The sequence below is a fragment of the Chenopodium quinoa genome, unplaced genomic scaffold (assembly GCF_001683475.1).
Source record: "Chenopodium quinoa cultivar QQ74 unplaced genomic scaffold, ASM168347v1, whole genome shotgun sequence".
In the NCBI taxonomy this organism is placed as follows: Eukaryota; Viridiplantae; Streptophyta; class Magnoliopsida; order Caryophyllales; family Amaranthaceae; genus Chenopodium; species Chenopodium quinoa.
In genome coordinates this window covers 3,635,308-3,659,258 of record NW_018743697.1, presented here as the reverse complement: position 1 = coordinate 3,659,258, position 23,951 = coordinate 3,635,308, and the positions used below count along the sequence as shown (strand labels likewise).

Sequence of the window (23,951 nt, the reverse complement as noted above, 5' to 3'; positions counted from 1 at the left end):
ACTTAGGGCATATTCTCATAGATTTAACTGAATATTTTATAAAAGAAGGAAATTAGGAGCCGAACTAAACTGAACTGAAAATAAACGTATGAGAACAAGACCTTAACCTGAGTTCTAACTTAACTAAGGTCTTGAAATACATTATTAGTTTTATTACTTGTTGGGAGAGCTTTCCCTTCATTGGGGTTTGACCTAGGTTGCATTCAAATTAGACAAAATTTAAGTAGACTTTGCATCAATGAGTATGCTTGCAAATAATCTACACAACTTAGAGCATATTCTCATAGACTTAACTGAATATTTTATAAAAGAAGGAAATTAGGAGCTGAACTAAACTGAACTGAAAATAAACGTATGAGAACAAGACCTTAACTTGAGTTCGACTCACGAGTCACAACCCATCCTACATCTTGCATTCTCGAACATGAGAGGGTCCTCGTTCTTAAGTCGCTGAACCCAAATTTAGCTTGAAATTTCTTCTACCTTTTTTCTTTTTTTCTTTTTTTTTTTTTTTTACTTCCAATTAAATAACTTCCACATCTTGTACTCTAGACACATCGACTGAACTTGACAGTAATGGATTCGGGTCTAAATTAAGTAAACCCGGAACCCAAAAACCTCGAAACAGCACTCAAAGCTCAAAATTCTTAAACCTCTCAACTGTAAACTGTTCCAGTGAGACTTGGCATCATTCCTGTGCGACTGTTCTTAAACCCTACTGAATACTCCCCACTCCAAATTTCTCCCAACTATTACAATGTTTCGTGCTGCATCTTCATTAATCAGGTCTTGTTTTTGCTCAATACTGCGCAAATTTAAAAGTATATCATCAACAATGCCTTAATTTTGATTTTCTAATCTTTATTGTGCAGGTCCTCTGCTTCAAAGCGACTGGTATTATCTTCCTTTCTCTACTTTAGTCTTTCAAATGCTAGATTAGAGTAAAAAGATTAAATCTTGATTTCTGTATATTGACATTTTGATCCTAAAAGATTGACTTTGATCAAAAGATATTTTTATTGCATTCGTTGTGTTAATCTATTTCGGGAAATGGGGTTTAGTGAATGCACAAAAAATTATTGATATGATATAATATTAACTTATTGGGTATAAATTTGTGATCGTTTGCAAGATTTTTAGTCTCCTTTCTGTTTGAATTTGTAGGTGAACAGTAGAATAATATCTAGTAGAAATTATGGTGCAAAAGATATCAATTTCGGTTTGGGAGCTCGGGCGGCTATGCTGCAAGGGGTTAATGAGATTGCTGAAGCTGTGAAGGTTACTATGGGACCAAAGGTATAAACCCTGAGTCCATTATGCATTTACTAAGTGGGCTGAAAGTAGTTGTATGCCTAAATATATGCATTACTTGTGTGTGTGTGTGTTGGGGGGGGGGGGTTGTATTATTACTTTGCGATAAGCACGATGTTTGCAGTTCAATCGAGTAAACAGTATGCTGAATGAGTTGAGAAAAACATTAAGATTATGTCTAGAGGGAGTTATGGATCATGCTTTTATAAATATCATATTGTCACTATATTTTGTGCCGAAGAATAGAAGATAGCTGGAATCTTAATATTTATTTGCTTTGTATGTTGATTTAGGGTCGAAATGTAGTTATTGAAAGGAGCTTTAAAGAACCTAAAGTAACAAAGGACGGTGTTACAGTTGCCAAGAGCATTAAGTTCAGTGACAGGACGAAGAATCTTGGTGCAGAGCTTGTAAAACAAGTTGCAAAGGCCACAAATACCGTTGCAGGAGATGGTGATTATCTTACTCCATCCCATTTAGTCCTTTGTTCTGGCTTTTGATTCAAGCTGAATTTTTTTAAAGTCTTGCAAGCTTTGCATTGCCTCATATATTTGTTAACTGCTTTTATGAGGTTATAAGTAATTAAATATCTAACTGCCCATTGTTGAGTAGATCAGTGAGTTTGATAGAAAATTCCTCTGTGTTTGAGAATACATATGAAACTGTAAGTTACTTTCTCTGTTAGTTCCCTTGCCATGCTTTAGGCCTATAGCTCATACCGCACCAATTGACATGTCTTCCAGATTGAAGAACTTGTTTAAATCTATAAATGAGTTGAATTGTTCTCGTTTTTCTAGGAGAGGGGTTTGTAAGGGGAGGGGAGTTGATTGCACTTCCAGGATTTTGATTTGGCAATGCTCTAAACACATATTTATCACTTAGATCAACCAAGTTTTCTTGGAACTTGGATTTCATGATATCTGGCTTTATGAACACCGTTATCACAATGCCTAGGACAGTTTGCTCCTAGAATGTTCACTATTCTATCATATTTTGTCTTTCTTTTTAGGAGTTACGAGTTTGTAACTCTAAGATCACTTATAACTCTTTTAAGTACCGTATTACTACAAAAAAACTCATAGGCCAGTTAATAGTTTTACCAATAAGCATAGAAATAATATAATCTCAGCAATTGGTTATGTCCCTTATCCTGCCCTGGCAGGACTTGTTTTGTGGCATTGGGGTGATTTTGATATTGTTGATTTAGTGATAGATATACAAACATCATCTTTCTCTCTTAGTGCAATATGGTCATTCACGCATTCCATACTTTACTTTTTTTCATTTCTCCTATGTTGAGATTTTTTATTGTTTGGCTCTTGATATTTGAATGCTTTGAACTAGCTTTCAATTTGCAGAGAAGCATTATCGACAATTCTCTCATGTTCATTCGAGTCAATATGTATTGTACCTTTGAATTAAGGCATTATTCTTTGTGGTCCAGGAACAACTTGTGCTACTGTGTTGACGCAGGCAATATTGGTGGAAGGGTGCAAATCCATAGCTGCTGGTGTAAATGCTATGGATCTGCGAACTGGGATCACTATGGCAGTTGATGCTGTAGTGTCCAATTTGAAGAGCAAAGCAGTGATGATAAGCACACCAGAGGAAATCACACAGGTAACTTCTTAGAGGAATATCCTAAGCAATGTATCTATATTCTTGTACACATCTTTGTCAATTTCAAGGGCACAGCAAACTCCTTCCAGTTTGATCTGCAAGACTTACACTATATAGGAGCTGTTTAAATCAACAAGGAAAAATTGAAGGGAGGTTGGACCTTGAAATTCTTGACAGTCTTAGGTGCAATCATGTAGATTCCTAATAAATTTGCAATTATCATCCTGTCACTAGATTATGAACTTTGCAGCTTAGATTGAAAACTTTCAGTTAATTCTTTTTCAGATTGTGTCTTTCTTTGTGAAATGGTACGAATAAAAGCATGTATGTAACTCATATGGTGTCCTTATATTGAAAATTTATCATTCTTGTGTAACAGGTGGCTACTATCTCTGCCAATGGAGAGCGTGAAATTGGTGAGCTTATTGCTAGGGCAATGGAGACAGTTGGCAAGGAAGGTGTAATCACCGTTTCTGTAAGTAGATTTCTTGATGTTCTTCCATGCTATTTCAATTTACTTGAAGAAGGTTAAATCACATTTGTGGTGCACTTATACTTTAAGGATGGAAACACGTTGGATAACGAATTGGAGGTAGTGGAGGGCATGAAGCTAGCCCGGGGCTATATTTCTCCTTATTTCATTACAGATCAGAAGACCCAGAAATGTGTAAGTTCCATACTTCCATCTGCCAGTAATATGAATACCTGCTTCAAATATTCTTTATATGGATTAAGTCCTTGCAGTTCTGCATAGTGTGCTTTGTGAGTAGGCAGACTAGACTTTTTTCATCTTATTTGGTAGAAGATTTAATATTAATGCATATGCAACAGGAACTTGAGAATCCTTTGGTTCTTATCCACGAGAAGAAACTTTCAGACGTGGGTTCCCTCGTTAAAGTATTGGAGTTGGCTCTTGAGGTTTGACTTCTTTTGAAAAAATTTCTTGTTCACCTACTAAAGGTGTTCTGAAATGTTAGGTGAATCTTTGTTTAGTGGTTGAATAATTTTGTTTTGTTGATATGGATTTGGTGGTAGAGGAAAAGGCCTCTACTAATAGTTGCGGAAGATATTGAGGGTGATGCGCTCACTTTGCTGATTCTTAACAAGCATCAAGCTGGACTTAAGGTGAATTTACTAGTACTACACCTGAATTGTAATACCAGCTTTTGTTGCTGTAAGCGTTATGAGTGCCTTATCAGTGTGCAACTGCTAGGTCTTTGATGTTAGATAAGATATGCTTGTGTTACCTACCTAAGATATATGATTTTTAAGAATCGTCCATTGCTTTTGAGTTGCTAACTTTTACAATGATATGAGATCCTTAGAATTTCAACTTTTAGTTCATTACAATTTTGGTCATTTGTTATATGCTTTCTTGTAGGTCTGTGCCATTAAATCTCCAGGGTTTGGAGAAAGCAGAAAAGCTAACCTAGATGATCTAGCTGTTTTTACCGGAGGAGAGGTGTGGCATTTGCATATTGGGTATTGGGGCACTTTTAACATGTTTAGTTATATTATTGATTATTTTACTCTTCAGGTTATTTCAGAAGAGCGTGGGTTGACTCTGGACAAGATTAAAGCTGAAATGCTTGGTGCCGCTAAAAAGGTTTGTATTTGCTTCCATTTATCTTAGTGTAAAATTCTTCTTTTGAGAACTGACTTTGGATTGGGACAGGTTACTATCTCTATGGACGACACAATTGTTCTAAGTGGAGGCGGAGACAAGAAGGTGATAGAGGAGCGCTGTGAAGAGGTATGTTGTTAACTTTGTACGATCAAACTAGCACAGTTTAAACCTTAATTATCTGTGATTATATTATGGTTAAAATAATATAAAGTTGATTTTGTGAAAGCATATTTCGAGAAAATTCTAACAAGACCTGACATGACTGCTCCTTCCCTTACATATAAACTACAATATGTAGTTAAAAAAAAAATTGTGTAAACAGTGTCAAAAGTGCAAACATTACAATATTAAAAGAATGGAGGAAGTGTATGTATTGTAACTTTGTTCCTCGTATTACCATGAAACTTGCTCTGGGAAATTAAAGAATCGGCTATGTCCATGAATGCATATATAGACATATTTCAGCATTGTTTGATGAAAGAGTACAACTGTGAACTGTCACTGTGGCATGCGATGGTCATATTGTTGAAGTGGTTTCTAAGTTTTATATAATGATGATTATGTGGTGCAAGGCAGTGCCAGCATAATGATAACAAATGGGCTTCCCAAGTTTAGTAGCCTTTTAACTTGCCTGCTTGCTGGAGGAGCTACTTGGGAAAAAAAGGATAACAGGATCTATCAATCCCTGAAAGCTTCTTGAATATTTTGTACATTGAAAGCTCACAGCCTCAACATTCTATTCAGATGAGAGTGTTGCTAGAAATCCTTTCTCCTCCTTTACTGTCTTTTAACAATGGGTGTAAAGCTTTGTACATTGTAGGAGTTCCTGTTTGCTAATGATAATATAAATTATTTCTTGCTGATAGAAGAAAGAAAACAAAGGCAATGGGGATAATTTGATGAGAATTATAAAATAATAGTACAAGGCCCAAGGAGAAGCAATATTTAGGATTTAAGACTTTATCATTGTCCAGGATCTATTGTGTACTTCTGCTATGAAGTCCTCTATATGTATGAGCTGCAGAAACTGCCAGGTATGAATCAAGAGATTTAATATTATTTTTTTTTTCGCAGCTTAGAACTTCCATGGAGAATAGTACTTCAACATTTGACAAAGAGAAGGCACAGGAGCGGTTATCAAAGCTCTCTGGTGGTGTTGCTGTCTTCAAGGTCCTCCTTATCTTTCCGAAATAAGATTGATTTCTCTTACTGGGACTTTTTTAAATATACATATTTTCATTGCACAGGTTGGAGGTGCTAGTGAAGCTGAACTCGGCGAGAGAAAGGATAGGGTTATTGATGCTCTGAACGCGACAAGAGCTGCCGTGGAGGAGGGTATTGTACCTGGTGAGTCTACATTTATACAATATATACACTGGAGAAAAATATGGCCTTTCTTGACTAATCTCTTTCACCATCTTTCACACATTCATTTTCATGTCGAGTATTAATCACAGGTGGTGGAGTTTCTCTCCTTTATGCAACAAAAGCTCTGGATGATATCCAGACCAAAAACGAAGACCAGAAAAGAGGGGTTCAAATAGTCCAAAATGCTCTTAAGGTTTCCTTTTGCGTACATTATGATTTTCTTGTCTTCTGGGGAGTGTATCTATGTCTATTTATAATTGAATCTGAAAAATCTTTAGGCACCTGCATTCACCATTGTGGCGAATGCTGGAGGTGAAGCCTCACTGGTAATTGGCAAGTTGTTGGAGCAGAATGATCACAATTTTGGCTATGATGCATCCAAAGGTATCCTCTTTTATGGTCTTTTCATCTATACCTTCTACCCAATGCGGCAATGCCCCCTCCCCTTCTTCTTCTTCTTCTTCTTTTTTTTTTTTTTCGTATTTAGTTTATTTAATAATGGAACCAAATCTTAATACAAAAAAAGCACTCGTCACACAAAAGTAAAAAAATAAGATTGAACTTTACAATCCTAATGTATCAAAAATGAACAAACCCAAAACAAAAAAAGATACACATTCCAAAGCCATCCCTAGGCATTGTTTCTTAGGGCTGACTTTTCTTTCTAGTGGACATGCCCTTAAATTTAGGTTCTTAAATACATTTGAAACCGGAAACCACTAGAAAAAGTTACTGAAAAAGGTTCGGCCCAAATGCAACTATAAGATCTATGTCAAAGCCAATGTACCTGAGCCTCCCTGACTAACCAATTTGAAAGGTTAGACATTGGTGTTGTAGACTTGCAGGTTTACCAGTAGAGCTTCTTACATTTGCTGTCCGTTTCTGTTGATGCAGGTAAATATGTAAACATGATACAAGCAGGAATTGTAGATCCTGTTAAAGTAATCAGAACAGCTTTGGCTGATGCTGCAAGGTAGGGACTCACCTGAGCACAATTAGCTTTTGTTTGGAGTATTCTATATTTCTATTATACATTCTTACAGAATGTAAGTCATTTCTATATTTCTATTATACATTCTTACAGAATGTAAGTCGTTTCTTTTCTGATTGACAGTGTTTCCTCCCTCCTGACCACAACGGAAGCTATTATTATCGAGCATTCAGAACAAAGCAGTGTTGGACAACGTGTGCCAGACATGGATCAGATGGACTTGTGATAATTTACTTCAGCAATTCTTTTGTAAATTTGTTCTTGATTTTGATGTTATTCTCCCTTTGTGTGGAGTATGTTAGACCTCGAGCATCTAAAAAATTATTTCGGGAAGTTGCATTCTTAACCTGTCATCTGAATAACATTTTTTTTTAATAAAAATAGAAACTAGATGAAAGTGCAAAACACCGCATCCTCATGTGTTATTAGTTCATGCGAGTCAGAATCTAATGCTGAAATCTGGCATTCTGTTGCATGAAGTACATATCCTCATTTGTTTTCTGTACATGCGAGTCAAAAATCTAATGCTGAAATCTGGCATTCTGTTGCATGAAGTACAGATTTGGATGCTGTGAATTATGAATCATTTTTTTGCATGTCACTCCACAAAGGTTGAACTTTTGTTGTACTCCTATGATCGACACCTTCATACATCTGCAAGGATCCTTCAAATCAACTGCTGCAAGTCTTATCATTTATTCCTCTATAGCTGCGATGGCTTGTCACCACCGGCTTTCATTGGATGGAGATGTGGAAAAAATCGCTAACATTGTGCGAACCAAACGATTCAAACAAAAATTTTACAAATGTATTCAACTCTATTTCCTCATCCATTCTTTAAAAAAGTTGGATAGCCTCTTAGCCTAATCTATGAAAGAAAGATTTTCATTGTCTGCTCAATTTGTCAGGGTGAATAAAGTAGCTGCATTCCTTAGATCGTGCTCGGAAATGTGATTAAAAGACTCTTCCTCTGGATTTCTGAGGACAATGTTTTCTTCCTTCAATGCCGCCTCTTCACTGCAAAATCCCAGAAAGATTCATTGTTTGTGCAAGAACCAATACTACGAAGTAATATTATCTATGAATGAATTGAAACATCTAAAAATCGTGTTAACGTTATGCAAACCTGAGGTCTGTAGTTTGTTGATGATCAAACTTCAATCCATCCCCTTGAAGATCACAACACGAGAGATCAACATGCGTAGATGACTCATCAAACTTGCTTCCATATTCCTTGTCATCATCATAAGGTGCACCATTTGCAACAATCTGAATCTGCGGCTTCATCTCCAATCCATCACATTCGCTTCCAAAATCATTCTTCATAACAAAACAGTCACCATGACTCGTGCTGCTATTTGATGAGGCTAACACTGCATCATCATTCGGAGGAGCCACCCATGAATACTGATCTTGTTGCTGCGAAATAGGTATGTATTGTTGCTCATTATTGTTCCCTTGTTCAGCCTCATCATAATAATAACAGCGCATTAAAGCCTGATATTGCTGATAGCTATCGTTATCACAGGTTAAAATCTCGGCACCCTGAGTATTATTATTGTTATTATTATCAGCAACAGGGGTCCCTGCATCAACCTGTGAATCAGGGTCCAGAGGTTGAGGGGTAAGGGCAGTAGCAATCTGATATAACTGAGCGTGTTGTTGTTGATAAAGTTGAGCCTTGCAAAGGTCGAGTTGTTGAAGAACAAGGTCTAACTCAGCCTTACAATATGCAATCTGATGGTGCAGGTCCCTAATGATCCTGTAACAACCGCCAACAGGATCTTTGGCACGCGCATCAGACTGATATATAATGGTACGCATAGCAATGTCCTTGTCAGGAGGATTAAGGTTGCGTATGATCTTAGTAATGTTACTGACCCCAAACAATTTATGCGCGTTTAGGAATTGTCTTTGGCGATCATGAGGGAAATAAGGAGCTAGAGCGCAATCTGAGGCACATTTCCTACGCTGATACTTACATGCCGCGCAGGCCTGAGTACCATTGCTAATTCTACTACTGCTGCTATTGGAACTAATAATGCTCATTTGTGTTTTATGATTCTTGTTTGCTGGGGAATGGTGCTGAGATTTTCGCTGCGTTGCCACCGAATATGCAGCTTTTTTCTCAATCACTTTTTCGGGTTGCTCTTCATTACCTTCCCTTATTTTCTCATACAGCTTAAGAGGAAGAGATGAAATGTGAAGTTGGGAGAGAAATAAGGGAAGGGAGGAGTACATAAGGCAAAGTTTTTTCATTTTTATTTATTTATTTTTTTAAAATAAAAGGGTTTGTTAGTTGTTATGGACTTTTTTTAGTTTCTAAATTTATACAATTGAGGTGTCATTTTTCTGGCAAATCTAATACCACTTCTACAGTTTAAGGTTTTGATTTGTTATAGTTTTTGCATCTCATTAATTTTTCCTTCATACATTAAACTAATTATAAGAATATATTCAAAATCTTAGTCTTAGATTTCAATGTTAATATTCTATATATAGAAAATTAGAGATTGATACAAAATAATTTTAAATAAAAAATATTTGCAGATTCTTAATGTCTAGATAGAACCACAAAATGTTATTTTGTCCTTTGTGTTCCACATAAATTAGTAAACGTGGTGACATGTTTTACCATTTCAATTAAGATTTAAAATTTAATATAGATTCGAAACAAACTACTCAATTTGTTTAATTGTATATTGTAATTATATAGTTATATGAGATTAATTATTAATGGTTAAAATTTAAAGCTATTTGTTTTATTTAAGATTAATTAATTATAGATTTAGAATTGACCAAGATTATTGTTTGACCTAATGGTATGATTTCTACCTATTAGTAATTTTCGATCGGGATATTGGGTTTTGATATTTAAAATTGGTTGAAATAACCTATGAGAGGTATGATCCAACAAAATGAAACATTTAATTTTTGTAAGGTTTTGTTTTTTTTTTTTATTTTTTTATTTAAATGTATCATTCAAATTTTTAGACTAAGTGATGAAGCTTTGTGAAAAAATAGGGTCTTAGAAATTAAACTTAGTACTAAATTTTCCCTATGAAAAACCAAAATAGTATTATGCCATACTGTAATAAACTATTTAAACCTTGAATTGTTTTTATTTTTATTTATATGATGGATTATATATATATATATATATATATATATATATATATATATATATATATATATATATAGGGGAGGGATATATAAGAACCCAAGTGTATATAAGAACCAATCTAATCCGTACAATTTGATTGAATTAAACGGTCAAGATGAAATCAAGTATTAAGATAATACTCCATATAAATCCTAATTTTCTCTCTCCTTCCACAAAAACATCTCGTTGTTTTCTCTCTCCTCAAACCCCCAAAAATCTCCATTATTAGAGCGCATTGAAAGACTTTTTCAGCGATTTTCAGTCATTTCTCTTGCAATTTGGTAAATTAAGGTATGTTTGTTCAAGCAATTTAATTTCGGCGCTTTTGTTAATTTTTTTGTTCTCGAATTTTTAAGGAATTTGTTACGAAATTGCATCTATTATGTTTGATTTTTGTTTTATGTTCGAAATTGCATCAACATTTTATTGCCTGCTATTTTAGGGCTCGATTTCTGCGATTTTTTAAGTGATTTTTTTTCCAATTTATGGTTCGAATTTTCAGTTGCAACTTTGTTCGATGTTTTCCGAATTTTCAATATTTTTGTACTCCAATTTTATTTGATTTGTACTGCAATTTTGTTCAATTTTGTACTGTAATTGTCCGAGGATTTTTTGATATTTTCATTTAGTAAGGTTACCTCTGAAAAATATACTGGAATATACTACGATTTTGTACTGCGATTTTTTTTTGGCCTATGTTCTAAATTAGTTCTATGCTATAAATTATTTATACAGTGTAGTGAATTGATTAGATGTAATTTGCAGCATTAGTATACTTAGGTTAATTGATTAGCATTATTATACTTCGTATCAATGTTCTAAATTACATGTTCAATTATTCATGATCATGTTCTAAATTTAAGTGTCGTATGTTCTAAAGATGTTCTGGCTGGGTGCGGCATGTAGAGGAAGTTCAGGGGAGATCCTTTTGTGTGCTGCGTTTCAGAGCTTAGAAAAGTGGTAATCGGGGGTGGGGGAAGCCAAGGCTGTTTTCTAGGGGCTACATATGGCGAAGGGGACTGAATTCATATTATGAAGGTTCCAAATGCTCGTTTTTTATGTAGTTTGTGCTGCTAAATGGTAAACATTTGTGGTTGAAATTGTGGAATTACGTAGGATGTTATGAAGTGAAAAAGGTTCCAAATGCTCGTTACTTACCAGAAAAGAAATAAGATATGAGGAATATCCTGCAATATTCTTAGATACTCGATTTTTACAGATAATTAAGCTCAAAACCTATGAAATTTATGTGATTTCCCTACTCAATCACCCAAACTCCAACCCAAGTCCCCTTACTCTTTCTCTCAACTTCAAAATTTTGCTCTGATTTCTGATTTTATACCAGGTATTATTTCTTTCTCTAAACTTGTTAATTATACCATAATTGAAGCTTTTTAATCCAATTGATTTGACAAATTTAAGCTATAATGTGTTGTTACTTGAATTCAGAATACTTAAAAATGCAATGTGTTGTTGAAAGATTTGTGTTTTATGAGTTGTTTGTTGTCATTTGTTTATGCCTGCTACGTGTTTGCTAATTTGTCTGTGTGAAAAAGGTTCCAAATGCTCATTTTTTCTGTAGTCTGTGCTGCTAAATGCTAAATACGAAGGGGACTAAATTCATTTTATGAAGTGAAAACCCTCCCGGAGTGGATTAGGAAACTCACCCACCTACACTGCCTTTCAATTAGAAACTGTCCAGACTTAATAACACTTCCTGAGTCACTTTGTGACCTATCTGCTTTACAAAGGCTTTAGATTTAATGTTGCCCACTGCTCAAACCATTTCCCAATTCTGTAGGTGGCATGGGGTCTTTAAAACAGCTTAAGGTTCCACAATGTCCAAAGCTATTTAAAAGATGGAGGACAGATGGTGAGGATTCTTCTGTCATACTAAAGGTCCCTTATCTCATTTTTAATGACTGATGTATGTATAGCCTTTTTTTGTGTGTATAATTGTATATAATTGTACAATTTTTGGTTTTAGATTACTAATTTCTCAGTTTCCGACTACCCATATTTCATTATGTGGTGTACTCGTGTTTATATATGATGTCTACTCATTTTTATATTAGTTTATATGAATAAGCTAATATTACTAGAATACCCATATTTCATTATGTTGGTTTGGTTTGGTTTTGCAACTAATTATGCAATTTTCAGAACGGAATCAATGGATGAACATCCAACTCTATATTTTCCTTTGTAGACTGATTGTAATTTACTTGATAATACTTCCTAGTAGTAGTTGTGTTGGGTAATTTGTAAGCATGTGTTGGGTAATTTGTGAGCTATGGTGGTTGTTGTAGTAATAATGGAGGCATTTGAGTTTCTACATGTGATTGTTTTCCTCTGCTTCTATGGGAGGGCGTTGATCTATATCAAAAAACTATTAGCTCAAATGGTAGAGCACTATGCAAATGCATAGATGATGTAGGTTCGAATCCTACATAGGCTATATTTATAAATAACAAAAAAAAAAAAAAAAAAAAACTTTAAAACATAGGTAGTAAAAATTTAGAACATAGGAAAAAAAACATTAGAACATAAGTAGACTGAATTTAGAACATAAGCAAAAGAATTTAGAACATAAGTAGACTATATTTAAAACATAGGAAAAAAAATATTTATAACATAGGTAAAAGAATATTTAGAACATAAAAAAAAATAAAAAACTTTATAAAAATATAGGTAGTAAAAAATTAGAACATAGGAAAAAAAAAACTTTAGAACATAAGTAGACTGAATTTAGAATATAGGCAAAAAGAATTTAGAACATAGGTAAAAGAATATTTAGAACATAGGAAGAAAAAAAACTTTAGAACATAGGAAAAAATTAGAGCATAGGTTGAAAAAATATAGAATATTGGAAAAAAAAGCTTTAGAACATAAGTAGACTAAATTTAAAACATAGGTAAAAGAATATTAGAACATTAAAAAAATAAATAAAAAAAATAAAAACTTTAGAACATAGGAAAAAAAAACTTTAGAACATAAGTAGACTGAATTTAGAACATAGGCAAAAGAATTCAGAACATAGGTAAAAAAATATTTAGAACATAGGGAAAAAAAAACTTTAGAACATAGGTAAAAAAAATTAGAACATAGAAAAAAAAAACTTTAGAACATAGGTAAAAAAAATTAGAACATAGAAAAAAAACTTTAGAACATTAGTAGACTAAATTTTAAACATAGGAAAAAAAATTAGAATATAAGTAGACTAAATTACAGAAATGCCATTACTAAAGGATCATTTTAGATGGTTGGATCAAAACTAATAAACGGTTGAGATGGGTTCTTATATAAAATTGAGTTCTTATACAGAGGAGGGTTCTTACAGCCCTCCTCTATATATATATATACTACCTCCGTTTTTTATTATTTGCAACAAAGGAATATTTTATGTCTCACAAATAATACCCCTTTATTGCAAATAATAAAAAACGGAGGTAGTATATATATTGGGGAGGGATCCGGTAAGAACCCCTCCTTACATAAGAACTCAATCTTATATAAGAACCCCTCTTTATGTTCTAAAATTTTTCAGCTTATGTTCTAAAGTTTTTCTATGTTCTAATTTTTTTTTCTGCTTATGTTCTAATTATTTCATATATTCAAAATTATTTTTTCAGCTTACATTCTAAATTTTTTCATATGTTCTAAATTATTTTTTCAACTTATGTTTTAAATTTTTTCCTATATTCTAAATTATTTTTTTAGATTATGTTCTTAATTTTTTCCTATGTTCTAAATTATTTTTCATATGTTATAAATTTAGCCTATGTTTTAAATTTTTTTTCCTATATTCTATATTATTTTTTCAGCTTATGTTTTAAACTTTTTCCTATGTTCTAAATTATTTTTTCAACTTATGTTTTAAATTTTTTTCCTATATTCTAAATTATTTTTTTCAGCTTATGTTCTAAATTTTTTCCTATGTTCTAAATTATTTTTCATATGTTTTAAATGTTTGTTTGTTTATGTTCTAAATAATTTTTTTTAGCATATGTTCTAAATTTTTTCTTATGTTCTAAATTTTTTTTTCAGCTTATGTTCTAAATTTTTTCCTATGTTCTAAATTATTTTTTAGCTTATGTTCTAAATTTTTTCCTATATTCTAAATTATTTTTCATATATTCTAAATGTTAGTAGACTGAATTTAGATCATAGGCAAAAGAATTTAGAACATAGGTAAAAGAATATTTAGAACATAAGAAGAAGAAAAAAAAAAAACTTTAGAACATAGGTTGGAAAAATTTAGAACATAGGAAAAAAAAAAAAACTTTAGTATATAAGTAGACTAAATTTGGAACATAGAAAAAAAAACTTAGAAAATAGGTAGACTAGATTTAGAACATAAGAGTAGGCAAAAAAATTTAGAACATAAAAAAAGAATTACAGAAATGCCATTACTAAAGGATGATTTTAGATGGTTGGATCAAAACTAATAAATGGTTGAGATTGGTTCTTATATAAGATTGAGTTCTTATATAGAGGAGGGTTCTTACATAAGCCTTCTTCTCTCTCTATATATATATATATATATTCCTGTCAAAAAAGTAAAAATATATATTGGATATTATTGTTGGGTGACTCTTGGGTCTATTTATATTAGATGTTTCAATTTTGATTAAAGTGATGTTCCTATGTGGGTGGTTAGTTTAAATTGTCATGTGGTGAGTGTATTTAGTTAAGGTGGTATTTTTAACCAATTATCATTAATAAGGATCAATTAATGAGAATTATCAAGTTACATAATTTTTTTAAAGAACAATTATTTAAAAATATGACATTGAAGTGTATTATATTCGGTGGTTTAAAATAAATTGTTAACTTGAGATGCATAAAAGTTAGAATTTGAATTAGGTTCAATTCCATCCAATCCAATCCAATCCAATCCAATTTCCACTAACTCCAATACAATCATATTTGGTCTAGAATTACATTGTATCAAAATCTATTTCTTATATTTGCATATCGGTCTATGAATGTTACCTTTGATACAATGGACTACTCCATAAATATATATTGACTTTTACAACTATTATAAGCCCAAATTTTTTTATTTATTTTTTGTGCAAACGAGAGGCTAAGTCTCGGGAAGAGAAAATAAAAAAAATGTTTATCTAGTGACATTTTTGTAAATAAGTCAACAATTTTTATTAAATATAGGTTTCACTATTATTGATTTATTTTCTATCATGCTCACTGAAATATGTGAAATTCTAAGAACATTGGGAGATCGAACACAGGTCCTCTACTCCTTTTTTACCATATATAGTTTCAATCACTGTGAATATTAGTTTATCAAGGTGATTAATTTGTATTTCCTCGACTAAAAATAAATTCAAATAACTTTCACCCATAAAGCCATAACTCCATACAAAAAAAGACGAACGAGTGAAATTTCCGGGTGATTGTCGTGTGATCAGATCATATTGTAGATTGTACCATTGCTAAAGTTGGTACTTGCTGTTGCTACGAGTAGTTTACCATCTTTCATTCTTCGCGCTACTACTTTCCTCTTTCCTCTTTGTCCGCGGAAGAATCCCTTCGTTCATTCTTGATCTGGTAATTACTTTTTGCATTTCAAGTTTTAGACTTTTAATCTTCTCGAAGATGACAACTTTTCTTTGATTTCATATTCTTAATTATCTCTATTTATAAAATTATCGCTAATTTTGTGTTTCGCCTAGTTCAATATTAGAATTCTAAAGTATTTCCCTAATTCAATTGAAACCCAGATCAAACTGATAAAGATTTAACTTTTTTTAGATTGAAACAGAATTTGGTTCAATTGGGTTCTTCATTTTCCCTAATTGATTGCTGTCAGCTTGATAATCATATATTTGGTACTGTTTTCTGGGGAGAGATTGAATATGGAGAAAGTGAAGAGTATGTTGGGGGTGAAGCCAAACCCTCAGCAATTGCTTAGAGATTGGCAAAGGCGTCTTCGTCAAGAGGGTCGTAATATCGAGCGCCAAATTCGAGGCATGTCGTCGCATTTCTTTATTTGTTTAGTTCTTGCTATTGAAGATGATGTGAAAATTTGATGTTAATGAGTAGATTGTTTGATTTTGTGATTCGGTTTTTGCTGAATATTTTAGATATTCAAAGGGAAGAGAAGAGTGTACAAAAGGCAATTAGAGATGCTGCCAAGAGAAATGACATGGGTTCTGCAAAGGTATTATCATCAATGTCATTGAATTTCAGTGATCTAATTTTTGAGAATTTAGGGTTTGTGTATGAATGTGAAATGCCACTTGCTAGAAGTGTAATGATGTTTACGTGCCTTCGAATGGAGAGTTATACCTATTGTTTGTGTATAATGTATCAGGCACTTGCTAAGGAAATTGTGAGGTCAAGAAAAACTGTCAATCGTCTTCATGAGAATAAAGCTCAACTTAATTCAATATCAATGCATCTCGGAGAAAGTGTTGGTATGATAATGCTTCATGTAATACTTAAATTAGTTTATATGAGATCTTACATCGTTCTTCTTTTGCAATATGTTTAAAATTTAGTTGGGGCGGTTGATATGCTTGTCAATTACTGAGCAACCAATTTCTGCAATTTTCTGTTTTCTGCTGTTTCTCTTTAGATTCATGGTCCTAAAGTCCTTTTAACATTTTCTTCGCAGTGTATTAATTTCCCCATGGATAAGGGACTGGTTTTTAACTTTCATCTTATGTCGACAAGTAAATTTCTAGCATATTTCTCTCTATTTGCATTGCTGTCTGTCATTCTTCATTCATGAGATGAATGGAAAATAGGCTTTGTCATATGCTTTCATTCCTTCCCAACTTCTTTAATTTTTACATTGCAGTGATTTTGAACCATTATTAATCTGAAGCACAAATGAATTGACTTGAAACAGAAGCTGGAAAATTTATCTGAGCTGTATTACACGTTATGAACCTTGACCGTTGTTTTTTTTTATTTTTAAGTTTGTCTCCTGCAATGTTAGTTAGAATACTTGACAAATAGAATTGTGCTAGCTAAATTGGCTGCTGTTATTCATTACAATGTCAGTAGTAAGTACTGATTACTTCTACGGCTCTTTTGCCTACAATCTGTCTCCAGCATATGTTCTATGTTGCAACACTTTGTGCCCTACATTTTGTATCTTTATTAACTCACCTTGAATCTTGTACTTGCAGCCGTTGCTCGTACAGTGGGTCATTTGCAAAAGAGTGCTGAGGTGATGAAACTTGTCAATAACCTCATGAAAGCTCCACAAGTTGCTGTTACTATGCAAGAGTTCAGCAAAGAGATGACCAAGGTATATTATATAAAAAAAAAAATAATTCTAAACAATCAGTTTTCAGGCTTCTAGCGCAATTCTTCATTTCACCATTATGTTGTCACTTGAATTTTTTCAGTGAATACTCAGCTAACTGAGTCTTGAACTCTTGATTCATGAAATGGTGTGTCATTTGTCTTATTGTTTATGTGAACAAGGTATCATAAGAAATTAGGAATTTGCTCTGTTGAGCAAGCCTTAGTTGATGCGGACATAAACTTGTGACATCATGGGGCACATAGCTTGCCCCTGTTGTGTGATAAGAGATACATTAATGCTGTTTTTATTTTTTTTAATTCATGCCTTTTCTTTCATGTTTCAAGGCTGGTGTAATTGAAGAGTTTGTCAACGAGGCTGTTGATGATGCGCTAGATTCTGAAGACATAGAAGAGGAAACAGAGGAAGAGGTTGACAAGATCCTGACCGAGTTGGCCAGTGAGACTGCTGCACAGCTTCCTGTTGCAGCAAGGAAAGAAAAGATCAAGGCACCTGCACAGAGCACGAGCATACAGGTGAGCCTGAAATTTCCTTCACCTGACTACCTAAGTTAGGTTTTTGGTTTGCTGTGGCTGAAAATTTGGTTGCTTGTCTTTGTAGGATGAGGAGCCAATTGCTGAAGGTTTAGATGACGAGGAAGAAATGGAGGCGATAAGGGCACGTTTAGCCAAAGTTAGATCATAAGTTACAAATCTCGCCAAGAACAGGTACTCTAGGCAAGCTTGGAGTCATGTAGAATGATAAGGTTGCAAGGACACCTTAGTTCTGTATAACCTTCATATCCTGTAATATTATTTCAGATTACTTGATTATGGAACCTGATTTTCCTCTCCGGCCCCTCACTAACATATACATAATGAATGATACATGAGTTAATAGGCTCTTCAAATCGGTTCCGTCACATTTGTCTGTGTTACCAAACTTTGTTGTAAATAATATGGAACTCAGCTTTTGCATAATGGATTCTGTCTTGTGGATTTTCGGTTGTGTAATGAGCTCTGAAATCTTCCCTATTCTCAGTTCTAATGTAAAGGGCCTTCAGCAGTTCAGCTTGTGTAAGGCATGATGACTACTCCCATGCCACTAAACTCTAATTTTTAATATTCCATATTTGGTTGAACTTGTAATGTTCAATTGCTTCCTTTTTTAAATACAAAGTGCTGATAATTGGCTAATTGCCTCACACACCAATGCAGTGACTAAGAATTATTGAACGCCTGTTTTATTACACGACGGCTAAATAAGGTGTGATTTTTTATTTTTCTCTTATCACGCATGTTGCACATTTTCAACGACTTTTTTTAGTTCCTTGGAATATGGACGCCTAACTAGTCCTTTTGTCTCAAGTTTTAACAATTCTGGTAACTGGCAAGTCTTGAAATTACAGTGATAATATCCATTCAAATAACACTTGAAAGTTGAAAAATCAACAAGGCAAACTAGGCTTTTCTTATTGATCAAACAATCACCAAAATTCCTACCAGAGGTTGAGACATGTTTGAAAGTTTTATGGCAAAAATTACATATTAGTAATTCATGAACATGCTGCACCTAAAAATGATCTTTATTACAGAGCAAGAATACTAAAACCTTAAAAGAAAACAAAAGAACAGAACTAGAACAAGAAGCTGCCCCAATTCACTGAGATTATGATATTTTACACACACATTTTATCAGATCAAATGGGGCTTTTATTTAACGAGGAATATTATTCCAAGAAACAACCATTATCACAATATCACCATCAACGTTCCAAGCACTGCTATCAACATTCAAAGATTGTGGGATTTATTACTATCTGATCTTAAATTGCAATCCCCAGACGATGAGCCATAAGTTACTGCAAACCAGAGCCTTCATGAAATCCAAAGCCTGGGAGAAAGCAAAGTTAGCAAACAACACATAGCAGTTAGCAGGGAGGAGGCACAAATATTTATCCCAGCTAACTTCTTTGGTATTAACAATATTTAATAGAACTGTAACTCTGATCCTCAGTTGACATCTAGAGAAAACATGAATGTGTACACGATACATCTTAGATTAAAAAAAAAATAATAGAAGAAGAAGAAGAAAAACTCATAAAGACCTGATTCAAAAGTTCCGCTGTCCAAAAATTGCTAGGATAGAATCTTGATATCGTGGGGCATCTAGGGTGAGACTATAAGCTATCTTCAGCCTCGCAAAGATGGAGCTATATTCCTTGGGATTAGCTCAAGAGAAGATAGAGAGAGGGAAGCTGAAGCAAAATAGCAAGAAAAAAAGAAGTAACAAGGGACTCATTCAACGATGGAAAGGCATTCTGTTACACTAAGTGTTCTTTCATTACCTTTTGTAGTGGATCAAAATGGCATCTCAGGGCAAGAATGTACGAGAATAAATTTTTTCTTGAAAATCTGGCTGAGCAATTAATCTTGTTATAAAGTTTTGAAGAGGGATGAGAGAGGGGCAGGGGGAGGGGGGGGTGGGGGCAAGGAGCAATCCAAGGTCCTGAATATATTCATGGCCTTTAAATGAAAGATTACCCCGGCCAGGTGGCACAAGCCTATTTCAAAAGGGCAAAGGCAAACTCACCTGCGTAACATCATCCTCCCAGTCCTTGTAAAGAGATCAAGGCAAAAATTTGGAGAAGGCTTTCAAGTTTCAACTATCTTTGCAGATAGTTAGCCTAAAGGTATATGTTACACTAGGGATCCAGAACTACAGTAGGTAATTACATGCTGATTCCAGTGACAATAATCCATGAATTTCAGGAATTTATGCGCCCATGAAACAATTGAAACCCACTGAGTAATCTAAAAAATAAACTACGGAAAGGTTTCCCCAAGTAGGTTGCCTTGCATTCTAAATCAGTTAAGAATCAGAATACTCAAATCCTAATCTAAATTATGGTTAGATAGCAACCAAAATTTAAAAGAGGGTTCACAGAATACCAATTAGAGTAGTCATAATAGCCTCCAGGACTAAATACTTACGGAGCATAATGTGGACCACACTAAGAAGGTATACTAGACTTTGAGTTCTAATGCCATAAATAATCTTAAAATACAATGTGAGGAAACATCCCTTACATGTGATCTACGGAGTCCATGTAAACAACTCCCTGCTGATAAAATTGTGCCAATCTATGATGAGGAAGACCATAATATCAAAGTAGAAAAAGATACTTCATTTAAAATTTCAAAACTGCCCAAAAGGAAACTCAACCATACAAGCACTCTATAATCTTCTCACACTGCTCAATTATTTCCTTGTGTGGAAGCATATGTAACATTCTGATTCTCCTATTTTCCTTCAAGACTAAAAAACCAAAAGGAAATTCTCCAATAACCTACAAATTAAGTGAGGCACAACAAAGTATCTTCTACTGACAATCTTTATAGTTTTCAATGACGAGTTCTGTAGCAAGACTAAGTGCTGATACCACAGCTACACACTCAAACAACAGCTTATGCGGTGGTCATTTCTTTATTGTTTGGTATCAGTTAAATTTTAAGTAAATCATGCAAACCCAAAGTGCTTACCGAAATTGGAGTTCAAACATGTATCAGGGCTCCGATTTAATCAGCTCTTCCACAGAAATTTTATAGTTGGAAATTAAATCCCTGGCATGAAAAGAAAGATGTGTTAGAGAGCAGCACAAAACTGACATTAAAATGCATGAGATTTCGGAGCATCATACCTCCTTTGATTGAGCAATCGCTCGCTTTCTTCCAGCTTGCGCTTTTGCCCTTCCACTGTCTGCAGGTTATTAATGACCGAGCCAAATCTGAGAGCTTTTAGTGAATAAAAAAAAATGGGACCTTATCCACAATAAAGTAGAATCAAATAGAGACAACCGCCAAAACAATCAGGCAAACATTGCACTTGATAAAAGTTGCAAATCATGGATAATTTTACCATGGCTTTTGAATTAATTGTCCCTGCAATAGAGTTCAAAAGTTGTTGGCACTTCTCAAAGCGGCTGTTCAGCTCCCCAATCTACACCCATAAGAAACACAATAAGATACCCCATCTGTTGGCTTAATTTAACCCAGATAATAGAAAATAAGTAACACAACTCAAATAGAAAGAGGAGGAGAGACCAAATTATCAGCATGCTGATCCCGAGTCCCATTCTCAACTGCATCAGCTAGATTTTCCATCAACTGCAACATCAATTTTTCACAATCATAAATAAGAAAAAACAGATTATAGCATTCGGTTTTGTTTTAAGCAAATAAAATCTCACATTTAAGAGGTGGAAATGAGAAGCAAGTGACTGATGCTGCTGCGGCTGCTGTGGTTGTAATTGCAGTTGCTGCGACTGTTGTGGTGATTGTTGCACAAGTTGTTGTTGTGGTTGCAGCTGTTGTGATTGCTGCTGAAATTGTGATGGTTGCTGAAATTGTTGTTGTTGGGGCGATTGCTGTACATATTGCTGTTGAAACCTCTGTGTTTGTATTTGTGGTGGCGGCTGCTGCTGCTGCTGCTGTTGTTTAGGGGACTGTTGCACAAATTGCTGCTGCTGTTGTTGGGGTGAAGGAGGAACATACTGTTGCTGCTGCTGTTGGGGCGAAGGAGGAACATACTGTTGCTGCTGCTGTTGGGGCGAAGGATGAACAAATTGTTGATGTTGTTGTTGAGGCGAAGGATGAACAAATTGTTGCTGCTGTTGTTGTGGTGAAGGATGTACGTACTGTTGCTGTTGTTGTGGTTGCTGTTGTTGTTGAGGTTGCTGTTGTTGTGGCTGCTGCTGTTGTTGTTGAGGTTGCTGTTGTTGTGGTTGCTGCTGTTGTTGTGGCGAGGGATGAACAAATTGCTGTTGCAGTTGTTGTTGAACAAACTGTTGTGGCTGTTGTTGGGGAGATTGCTGAATGTATTGTTGGTGTTGCGGTGACTGAAACTGTTGTTGTTGATGATGAAGGCCAAACTGTTGCTGTTGTTGTTGCTGAAGATGAAACTGCTGTTGGTGCTGGGGCTGAGACGAGAGAAAGAGAGGGTCTTGAGTGGAGGCTGTAGATAAGTTGTTATGCGTAATGTTGGGGATCATACTCCAGCTTCCTCCTCCATATTGATGATGATCCATGATCTTTGCCAATACCACAGATCCACACAGATAGAAAATGAGATGGCATAATTCGCTACAAAAGTGCTAATGTATACAAAACAAACAAAGCCATTACACCAATTAAATAAAGATTAGTGCCGCTTCTTAAAATACCCTACTGTAATTTACAGGAATGATCTCCAACCATAGCTAAAAGCAAATTCTAAAACTCTTTTGGTCATATCACGTCTATTGAATCGCTCTACATCAAAGAAACCTTAATGATCACCCAATTATCTAAGGCTCACAATTTACAAATCTAAACTAAGAAGACTTTTCCACAATCCTCCAATCCACACAACTCCACTCATCCGTCGTCCAACCTCCTTCTTACCATCTTAAGAAGGAATTCTATTGAATTCATTCCAAAAATAACTAAACAACATTCATTGGTACTTGAAGATTCAAAATCATTCTAATGTACATTATCAATATATTTATCCAATGCTACCGCCACAAATAAGTAGACGGCCTCGCGTCTACACCAATTAAGGTATCTGGATCAACTGAATGACACTGACTGTTACAAATTTCTAAGCTCCAATTCTCAGAACAACGCTTCCAACATAAATGCAAAAGTAATACAAAGTTTTAAACAACAATAGTTCATCAATTTACTCACAACTACAGTAGTAATTAAAATCAAGATCATTAAATTCTCAAAGTATGCAGATGTAAAATAAGCAAGTTCGTTATTAACCAAAAATCTGAACAAACGTTTACTATTTAGTTATGATGATCAGTTTCTTCAGTAGATGTAATTGAAAGATAACAAAAATCTAATTAAGGCCAAAATCAGTAGTTAAGAACAAAATACATAATTCAAAAGATAATTGTCGATCCAAATTACCCACAATTTTTTTGCCCCAAAACAGAAATTACTGAGAATTCAAAAGAAACGAATTAATACCTGCAAAATTGGTTTGAAGCAAAAATAGAATTAAATTTGGTGGAAATTGGAGGATGAAGAGTTTGAAAATTGGGAGGAGAAGAGAAGAGCGTTTTTACTCGTGTGCCTCTGTTCTTTAGTTTGCTTTCAGGTTAAACGACTGCGTTTTTGGATTCGTTGCTTTAACTTCCTAACTTTGCTAGATTTTTTTTATTTTTTATTTTTATTTTATTTACGAGGATTAATGAGTGTTCTATTTTGATTTTTACACTATTTATTTACACCATTTTAATCAATGATTATGCTTAATTGAGATCAAATACAGTCATATGATTTAAGTAATACTTACGGAGTATATTCAAGTAATACCTTGGCAACTATGTTGGCTAAAATGGAGCAATTATTGAGAATAAAGGAAGTATTGTGCTCAGTATATAAATAAAATAGATTTCTTCTTGAGATTGAGTCATAATTGTTGTTTTCTTTTTCAAATAAAATAATGGTGCAAAACCATAAAATCATAATTGCAGCACTTACCAATTTATGAAGTATTGTATAACGTTTTTACAAGGTTAATTTTTAAATTACCACCCAAA

The 23,951-nt window shown here is 34.1% G+C and overlaps 4 protein-coding genes across 8 annotated transcripts; 2 read left to right on the top strand and 2 right to left on the bottom strand.

Moving 5' to 3' along the window:
* The first annotated feature begins 720 nt into the window (after window positions 1–720).
* On the top strand, window positions 721–7,321 carry LOC110684320 (chaperonin CPN60-like 2, mitochondrial). The gene is made up of 18 exons (XM_021860761.1): window positions 721–786; window positions 873–894; window positions 1,165–1,296; window positions 1,605–1,764; window positions 2,756–2,931; window positions 3,311–3,406; window positions 3,494–3,598; window positions 3,763–3,849; window positions 3,967–4,056; window positions 4,313–4,393; window positions 4,469–4,537; window positions 4,607–4,684; window positions 5,633–5,728; window positions 5,806–5,905; window positions 6,016–6,119; window positions 6,205–6,310; window positions 6,821–6,899; window positions 7,041–7,321. The coding sequence occupies exons 1-18, from the start codon at window positions 758–760 to the stop codon at window positions 7,141–7,143; spliced, it is 1,713 nt and encodes a 570-aa protein (XP_021716453.1). The 5' UTR covers window positions 721–757; the 3' UTR covers window positions 7,144–7,321.
* A 136-nt stretch (window positions 7,322–7,457) lies between these two features.
* LOC110684319 (LOB domain-containing protein 36-like) lies at window positions 7,458–9,521 on the bottom strand. Its single transcript, XM_021860760.1, has 2 exons — window positions 8,044–9,521; window positions 7,458–7,934 (listed from the first exon to the last, which is right to left on the bottom strand). The coding sequence occupies exons 1-2, from the start codon at window positions 9,174–9,176 to the stop codon at window positions 7,814–7,816; spliced, it is 1,254 nt and encodes a 417-aa protein (XP_021716452.1). The 5' UTR covers window positions 9,177–9,521; the 3' UTR covers window positions 7,458–7,813.
* A 5,916-nt stretch (window positions 9,522–15,437) lies between these two features.
* On the top strand, window positions 15,438–18,511 carry LOC110684318 (vacuolar protein sorting-associated protein 24 homolog 1-like). Of its 3 annotated transcripts, none has more exons than XM_021860758.1 (7): window positions 15,438–15,651; window positions 15,914–16,071; window positions 16,188–16,264; window positions 16,418–16,520; window positions 17,241–17,362; window positions 17,707–17,895; window positions 17,981–18,511. In XM_021860758.1, exons 2-7 carry the CDS (start codon window positions 15,960–15,962, stop codon window positions 18,062–18,064), a joined length of 687 nt encoding a protein of 228 aa, XP_021716450.1. In that variant the 5' UTR covers window positions 15,438–15,651; window positions 15,914–15,959; the 3' UTR covers window positions 18,065–18,511. The 3 variants fall into 3 exon arrangements, with proteins under 3 accessions (XP_021716450.1, XP_021716449.1, XP_021716448.1); XM_021860757.1 differs by having other exon boundaries at window positions 15,866–16,071; XM_021860756.1 differs by having other exon boundaries at window positions 15,856–16,071.
* Window positions 18,512–18,798: 287 nt separating this feature from the next.
* LOC110684316 (mediator of RNA polymerase II transcription subunit 9) lies at window positions 18,799–23,946 on the bottom strand. 3 transcript variants are annotated; one of them, XM_021860754.1, is made up of 7 exons: window positions 23,377–23,946; window positions 21,609–22,511; window positions 21,463–21,525; window positions 21,278–21,358; window positions 21,060–21,118; window positions 20,902–20,982; window positions 18,799–19,252 (listed from the first exon to the last, which is right to left on the bottom strand). In XM_021860754.1, the coding sequence occupies exons 2-6, from the start codon at window positions 22,443–22,445 to the stop codon at window positions 20,925–20,927; spliced, it is 1,098 nt and encodes a 365-aa protein (XP_021716446.1). In that variant the 5' UTR covers window positions 22,446–22,511; window positions 23,377–23,946; the 3' UTR covers window positions 18,799–19,252; window positions 20,902–20,924. The 3 variants fall into 3 exon arrangements, with proteins under 3 accessions (XP_021716446.1, XP_021716445.1, XP_021716447.1); XM_021860753.1 differs by having other exon boundaries at window positions 21,609–22,448; window positions 23,377–23,942; XM_021860755.1 differs by lacking the exon at window positions 18,799–19,252 and adding an exon at window positions 19,259–19,571 and having other exon boundaries at window positions 21,609–22,448; window positions 23,377–23,944.
* Between the last annotated feature and the right edge of the window lie 5 nt (window positions 23,947–23,951).